An 8,713-nucleotide genomic window follows, 5' to 3' on the forward strand; every position below is an offset into this window, starting at 1 on the left:
CAAAATGTGCGGATTTCAAAGGATTTCGTGTATATTTTTACGTTGTTCGACGCATTTCTTTACATGGGAAATTAACGCGGCTCCCTAATAGTCATTTGATCGACCTTTCATCGAACTAAACATGAAGGAAGGATGATTAATTTGTTTACTATATAGAAATTAAGTCTTTACTTTGGGGAAATTGCATTAAATTGGAACTGATAAAAACATGTGCAATGCATTTGGCAAGCACGTAACTCTTTAAATTTCTGGTCGGCAATAGTTTAATTTAATTCTCGTGGTTGAGTTCTTAGAGTAAGTGACACCCGACCAAGTCTATATATTTATTTATACATCAATTTAGGGTTCACACAATTTTTAAGAATACAATGACTTGAAATTATTATGATATTTTATATATGTAAATACTCATCGATTAATATCATAAATCCGATTTTAATCCAATCCATGTTTTAATGCACATGATTTTTTCTTTTTTTTTTAAAAAAAAAATTAGTTTGTGAAATTTTAAATAATAACAATTAACTCTTATCCCAGCGCGCGTATAAAATATTCAAAATTGAGTCGGTATATAAACTTTTCAACGAATAAGATATAGCTGATACAAATTTATTTGTTTTGTTTAAAATTTTTACTTTTAATTAAGAAATTATATTAGTTTAATTACAAAATATCTGGAGAAAGCTAACACAAAATGATTTTTTAAACAGATATATATAAATATATTATTTAGTCATAATATTGGATTTCTGGAAACATTTTAGTTGAGAATGTTTTTGAAGAAAATAATAATTTTTTTGACATTTCGAGTATTTTAATATTAAAACTTTAAAATAGCATTAAAAATTAACCATGGCTGATTTACGACATTTTCTACTAAAACTTGATTTTCCACACCCTAACTTCTACAATTGTAGTTTCCCAAAATTCTGGTTCGAACGCTGAATTCCTCATTACCCGAAAGTCCTGGTTATTTACTTGGGCTTTTCAGACGGAAAAGCTATATTTTATTAATATGGCCTTTGTCAAAATATAAGATCACTGCAATGCGTCGGAGAGGAATTGTGGAGTATAAAAATGAAACAGAGAGTAAACTGTAAAGTGAAATGAAACCCTTGCATGTGTGTTGATTTGACTTTGAATCAGTCTTCTTATTGTATATTGTCATTCTCATTTAATGCTCTCGGCCACTTCCCATCCGTTTAACGCGTGACCTTTCCATGCATGCACACACTCTGCATTAATGGGGGCGTAGAAAAGATAGTGTAAACTTATCCATCATTGGTATTTTCTCAGCTCTATATATACTGATCTGTTCCAGTAATGCTGAGCATCCAGAGTGAAGTGAGAGTTCTAAGCTTATATATTTTAAGCAATGGGGTTCTTCTCACGGAAATGGGTGCGTGCGTTGGTGCTTTTACTTGCGATTATCTTGAATTTGAGCGCAAATGCCTTAGGGGATAAGAAACTTGAAAAGGATGATTGGAGAGGTGACGATTGCAGATTCAGTAGGAGAGGGTGCTTAGGGAGAGGAGGATTTGGAGGTCCACGAGGCGGTCGTGGGCTTGGTGGAGGAGCTGGAGGGGGTTTGGGACGAGGTGGAGGGTTTGGTGGTGGTGGTGGTGGTGGACTAGGAGGTGGTTCTGGACACGGTGGAGGATTTGGTGCAGGGGGAGGTGTTGGAGGTGGTGGAGGTGTTGGAGGAGGCGTTGGTGGAGGAGGAGGATTCGGCGGCGGTGGAGGAGGTGGAGTGGGAGGTGGTTCTGGTCATGGCGGCGGATTCGGAGCTGGTGGAGGTGTCGGAGGCGGTGGAGGTGTTGGAGGAGGCGTTGGCGGAGGAGGAGGATTCGGTGGTGGTGGAGGAGGTGGAGTGGGTGGGGGTTCTGGTCATGGCGGAGGATTCGGAGCTGGTGGAGGTGTTGGAGGAGGTGTTGGAGGAGGCGTTGGAGGAGGTGGAGGATGCGGTGGTGGTGGAGGAGGTGGAGTGGGAGGTGGTTCTGGTCATGGCGGTGGATTTGGAGCTGGGGGAGGCGTCGGAGGCGGTGGAGGTGTTGGAGGAGGCGTTGGCGGAGGTGGAGGATTCGGTGGTGGTGGAGGAGGTGGAGTGGGAGGTGGTTCTGGTCATGGCGGAGGATTTGGAGCTGGCGGAGGCGTCGGAGGCGGTGGAGGTGTTGGAGGAGGCGTAGGGGGAGGTGGAGGATTCGGTGGTGGTGGAGGTGGTGGTGTAGGCGGTGGTTCTGGACATGGAGGAGGATTTGGAGCCGGAGGTGGAGTTGGTGGTGGTGGTGGTCTTGGAGGAGGAGGAGGCGGCGGCGGCTTAGGTGGTGGCTTAGGTCATGGTGGTGGCCTTGGTGGAGGTGTTGGCGGCGGAGGTTCAGGAAAAGGCATTGGTGGTGGCGGCGGTTTTGGGGTTGGAGTTGGCGTTGGTGTTGGTGTAGGAGTTGGTGCCGGAGCAGGGAAAGGTTCTGGTGGTCACTGATATTTGTGATCTCTGCGTATCATTGAGTTTTCTGTGTGTTTTAATAAATTTGACAAAAGAAACATTGGGCATTCTGTTTGTAGCTGTGATGCTTTCTCAACTAAAATACAAAAAGAAAGCTTCCTTATTCATATCAAGAAAATAATTACTCTTTCGTTTGATCTTACTACTATTCTACCCTCTCTATATTATATCTTTATTTTTTAAAAAAAAAAATTATATGGGAATCATAGATATTATGTCTCCATGTCCGAATTATCCACCAAATCCTTAATTTAACATTCTTAATAATTATGAGTATAATACAATGCAATAATTATCTCCTTTGTCGGAGGCTATTATTGTGAAGTCAAAGGAGATAATTATTGTATTGTATTATACTCATAAATAATGTAATGGCGTGATAGGTCAACCAGCATNAGCGATGGAGCTCAAAAGCTAGCCCCGGGTGAAGAATTTGATTTGTAACTTGTCTGATTGGGAATTGTTGACATAGCATCAAAAATAGTTAACCTAATCTTAATATTTTTGATATATTTAATGTCACGTTAACATTTTGATAAAAAAAAATTTGAACAAATGCAAGCTAGTAGATTAAATCATGAATTGATTGATAAAAAAACTAAATATGAAAAATGTATAAATTATATAGTAGGTCTCTTGTGAGACAATCTCACGAATCTTTGTCTGTGAGACGGGTCAATCCTACCGATATTCCCAATAAAAAGTAATACTTTTTCATGGATGATCCAAATAAGAGATATGTCTCACAAAATACTACCCGTGAGACGGTCTCACACAAATTTTTGCCTAAATTACAAGACCAAAAAATTCTCCCTAACCGTCATCGTGGGAGCTGGGTACATATAATGAATTAAGATTTTTTAGGATTGGATTTCAGCAATGGGCTTCCCACATTGATTGATATGTTCATTTTTTTGTGCACATGCTGATGGGAATAAGAATCCGGATGATTGTAGATTTAACTGGAGAGCCTAACCGAAAGGAAGGACTTTGTGTATAACTGGAAAATGATGACATGTCACTAAAATTATTGGGGGTGACAACAGACGATTCTGAAGCGATCGATGTCACGTAAGCTAGTACTCCGTTGAAAAATAAATAAAATTTAAAAAATATAAGTTACGTGAATAAAATCGTGAATTGAAGGATAATATAATCAAATTTAAAAAGAAAACTTAGATAAAGGACGGAAATGTAATTTTTCTTAATTAATTGGTGAACATTATTTTTTTTAAAAAATAGACGAATTAGTGTAATGAATTCATTATAGTAAGTTTAGGGATCCTCCTCAGAAAATTCTTTGAAATTATCCATCGGTCTCACTTCTCCAATTTCTCAACCTTTTGTATATTAATAATAATAATTTTCCTTCTCAATACGCGTGGTGGAAAGCTGGGCTCGCAGAGTGAGCTGAGAATTTTTAGGTTTTGTTTTAAGCAATGAGATTCTCAGAGAAATGGGAGTGCCCGCTAGGACTTTTTCGGTGATAGCATTGGATTGGTGTGCAAATACTGTTGGGAATAAGAATCCGGATGATTGCAGAATTAACTGGAGAGCGAGCTTCTATGGAGAAGGACACGGAAAAGGCCTTGAGGGATTAGTTGGGAGGATTGGCGGAGCAAGTAGAGGAGAAGGGATCAGTGGCGGCGGCGGTACGTACTTTTTGAACGAGCACGGCGGAGGCTTAAGTGCCGAATTGATAGAAACGGCAGTGGAAAGGATCCCGGACTGGGGGGTGCTTGGGATGTCCAACGCCAACATAATTTTGACAAAAGTTTAAAAACACACTTATTAATTACTAAATAAGATGATAATAATAATTCAATTAAAAAAATTGTGGTTGTGAAATGAGTTATTAAAAATGAATAGTAAGTCTCTCGTGAGACAATTTCACGGATTTTTATTTGTAAGATGAGTCAACTTTGTTGTATTTACAATAATAAATAATATTTTTGACATAAAAAATAACATTTTTCATAATTAACTCAAAATAAGAGATCCGTCTCACGACAGAAAATTTTACATATTTTTTATTCTTTGCTAAACATATTGTTGATTGGTCTGTCGTCTACATATGTAATCAAGACCATTATGTGTTAAAATATAAAGCTATACATCAATCTTACTGATTTTATCTAATCATATCGATAAATAATTTTTATTATAATAATAATAATCGTTTCTTTATTTTGATTCTTGCGGGAACAAAGTAATAATGAACAAATAAAATACAAATTAAGTAGAGCAAAAAGGATATTTCAGGAAATAAGAAAAATCAAAAGTTTGACCATAATATGATCATCAATATCCTCTTGTTTTAATTAAACTGGCGTATTCGGATGCATGTGTTATATAACATTTTTGTTTTTATATATATAGTAAGTGAAATAAAATTTTATTTTTATTAAATTTGTTTTAATTAAAATATTAATAATTATAACAATTTCGATCAAAATTGGAAATTCACAAAATGTGACGATATTGCTTAGAGATATATTAATTTATAAACTACCATGGATAAGTTATAGACGATATTATTGTTGATAAATTTAAGGAAAGTTTAAAATAAAATGAGAATTTAAAAGTATTTCTATAAATTAAAGACAAAAATTTTTGTGAGACGATCTCACATGTCGTATTTTATGAGACGGATCTCTTATTTGGGTCATCCATGAAAAAATATTACTTTTTATGCTAATAGTATTACTTTTTATTGTGAATATCGGTAGGATTGACCCGTCTAACAAGATATCTACTCTAAATTAAATAAGGCTCCAGCAAATTGATGTAAATTAGNGAGATCTACTCTAAATTAAATAAGGCTCCAGCAAATTGATGTAAATTAGTTACACCTTATTTTATATTTTGGTGTACGTAATACTCTAAATATTAATCATAATTCACAATGGAATCAAAGAATAATAAACTAAAAAATATATTAAATTGTAATAATGTCAAATCACAAATTTTTCAACTAAAATACAAGAATAAAATTTCTTAACTCGTACATTTCTATTTTCTATCATTATATTATCAATCAATTCATAATCTTTACGTATATCATAATCTGCATTTTCTTTAGTTTTAGTCATTTTCCTCCGTAAATTGTAAACTAGAAACTAGATATTGTTAATGTCATGTAAACACTTTGATAAAAAAAAAACCTAAAATTAAAAAAAATATATAAAAATTAATAGATTAAAACCGAGATTAAAAAAACTCACGGATTAAGAATTAAGAGATCAAAGATATTATTCTCCTGGGAAATATATGCAGGCAGCTTGAGCATAAAAAACTAATTAGAAAATAAAATATAAAAAACCAGTTGGCACCGTCTTTGTTTGACCTGTAAGGCTGTAACCTAACTAGATACAGACGCCATGTGAAGTACCTGATGATCTTATCTCAGTTGACCCATTTAATTTGTAGATTTGGACACTCAGACGTAAGGAGAAATTTTTAATCTAGTTGGGGAAATTTGTTTCAAAATATATATTTAAGTGAGGTCAAACACTTTATTTTAATTAGTTAATAAAATTTAATTTCAAAAATAAATATACATAAAGAAGAGCACACATTTTCTATTTGTTCCTAAATTGACAAACTTCGATAAGTCACATAAAATAAAAAAAAATAACCATACCAGACGATTAAAATATACTTGTATAGTGGTGATTCTCCTAAAATTCAAATATGATTTTATAAATTTTCTATTGAAAATCACTTCGAAGAATCAGTTTTAGTCGTCGAACGTCGGAATTAACATTAAACATAATTATAGTATTTAATTTCACATTATAATTTTAGAGAATTTTTTAAAACATTATAAATTGCAGGCCATATTTAAATCTAAAAGACTAAAACTAATAAACTATACTAACTAGTTGAGCTAAGAATTTTCTAGTAGGCAATAGCCCGTCGTTGCCTCAAGAGAAGTTATGTCAATGTTTGGACATAATTAGGTTATCTAATAAGCATTGCCTTTGAATTCAAAACCTTAATTAACTGCCAGCCAACACTTTTAGTGTGAGATTAACATGTCGGTCTTGATAGATTATGGCTAACAAATTATTTATACGGGTACGTTGATCTTTTTGCATGCATGCCTAATACTGTAATAATGTCGATGGGGGCCAAGATCTATATTGTAAAATAATAAAATTAAACAAGAAGTCCAAGTTGCATGAAACCATATAACTGTATTGTAGTAAATGTAGTGGTTCGGATCATTTAAAACTTTGAAATAATTGAATTTCACCATATATATTATAGAAAAAACTTTTAAAATATGATAAAAATATTTTAATTGTGGTTGCTGCAGTCGGCCCTAGTGTACATTTATCTTACTTGACTTTGAACTTTGAAGTAGTCAGAATACATACATACATATATATATATATATATATATATAATTTAATTTAACTGTCCCGCCATTTCCCCATCTGCTTAAACGCGTTGCCGACGATGCATCCTCCACTCATTAATGCCTGAGGAAACAACTTGCAAATTTTATCTATCATTCTCGACTTTCTTTGGCTTATATATAGTGTTCACTATCCAATCGAAGCTGAGCATGCAGAGTGAAGTGAGAATCAGAAGCTTTAATTTAAGCAATGGGATACTCACAAAAATGGTTGTGTGCGTTTGTTCTTTTGTTAGTGATGGTCTTGGATTTGAGTGAAAGAATTAATGGGTATAGGAAGCTTGAAGGGGAAGAATATTGGAGAGGCGATGACGACTGTCGATATAGTCGGAGAGGATGTTTTGGTCGGGGAAGAGGTTTCGGCGGACGGGGAGGTGGCCGTGGTGGTTTTGGTAGAGGACCTGGAGGTGGCTTTGGAGGGGAACCTGGAGGTGGTAGAGGAGGCTTTAGAGGCAGACCTGGCGGAGGGTTTGGTGGAGGACCTGGAGGTGGCGGTGGTTTAGGTGGAGGTCCTGGAGGTGGGGGAGGACTTGGCGGTGGAGCTGGTGGAGGTCTTGGAGGAGGTGGAGGCTTAGGTGGTGGCAGTGGAGGAGGACTTGGCGGAGGAGCTGGTGGAGGTCTTGGAGGAGGTGGAGGTTTAGGTGGTGGTGGTGGAGGAGGACTTGGCGGTGGAGCTGGTGGAGGTCTTGGAGGAGGAGGTGGTTTAGGTGGTGGTCGGGGAGGAGGACTTGGCGGAGGAACTGGTGGAGGTCTTGGAGGAGGTGGAGGTTTAGGTGGTGGCGGTGGGGGAGGACTTGGCGGAGGAGCTGGTGGAGGTCTTGGAGGAGGTGGAGGGCTAGGTGGTGGTGGTGGAGGAGGACTTGGTGGTGGTTCTGGTTCTGGTGGAGGATTTGGCGCTGGTGGGGGAGTCGGCGGAGGTCGTGCTGCTGGTGGTGGTCTTGGAGGAGGTGGGGGATTTGGTGGTGGAGGAGGTGGGGGTGTAGGTGGTGGTGCGGGACACGGAGGGGGATTTGGGGGAGGCGTAGGTGGTGGTGCGGGAGGAGGAGGTGGAGGACTAGGTGGAGGAGGAGGAGGAGGAGGAGGGAGTGGCGGTGGGGGTGGTTCTGGTTCAGGAGGAGGATTTGGAGCAGGAGGTGGTGTAGGTGGTGGTGGTGGTCTTGGAGGAGGGGCGGGTGGAGGGGGTGGTTTTGGAGGAGGCGGAGGAGGGGGTGTTGGAGGCGGCTCTGGCAAAGGTGGTGGATTTGGGGTTGGTGGAGGTGTTGGAGGTGTAGGTGGTGGTGGTGGCGGAGGTGGTGGTGGAGGCGGAGGTGGGGGAGGTGGTCTAGGTGGTGGTTCAGGGGGTGGTTTTGGTGGTGGTGCCGGTGGAGGCTTGGGAGGAGGTACTGCTGGTGGGGGTTTGGGAAGTGGAGTGGGAACTGGTGGAGGCTTAGGAGGCGGGGCTGGCGGCGGCGGCGGATTTGGCATCGGTTTCGGTGTCGGTGTCGGTATCGGAGTGGGAGGGGGTGCAGGACATGGCACAGGAGTTGGTGGAGGTGGGGGAAGGTGAGGTTGGGGTTGTTTCAATAAAACTCCCCATGCATGTCAAGTTTATTTACGTACGAATACTGGTGATCTTCTAATTGTTGAATAAATTTTACTGTGAGAATTTTGTAACCAAATTTGTGTGCATTTTTTTGTGATTGAGAAATACATGACCTCGTCTAATTTACGTTTTAATATAGTGTATGCATGAATGGTATTAATTAGTCTCCATTCCAATTTACTTCAAAAAAAATTATTATTAACTA

The 8,713-nt window shown here is 38.6% G+C and overlaps 1 protein-coding gene across 1 annotated transcript; it reads left to right on the forward strand.

The window, feature by feature from the left end:
* Positions 1-1,295: 1,295 nt before the first annotated feature.
* LOC140981735 (uncharacterized) lies at positions 1,296-2,606 on the forward strand. The gene is made up of 2 exons (XM_073448192.1): positions 1,296-2,288; positions 2,439-2,606. The coding sequence occupies exons 1-2, from the start codon at positions 1,376-1,378 to the stop codon at positions 2,477-2,479; spliced, it is 954 nt and encodes a 317-aa protein (XP_073304293.1). The 5' UTR covers positions 1,296-1,375; the 3' UTR covers positions 2,480-2,606.
* The last annotated feature ends 6,107 nt before the right edge of the window (positions 2,607-8,713 follow it).

The sequence above is a fragment of the Primulina huaijiensis genome, chromosome 1 (assembly GCF_012295235.1).
Source record: "Primulina huaijiensis isolate GDHJ02 chromosome 1, ASM1229523v2, whole genome shotgun sequence".
NCBI lineage: Eukaryota > Viridiplantae > Streptophyta > Magnoliopsida > Lamiales > Gesneriaceae > Primulina > Primulina huaijiensis.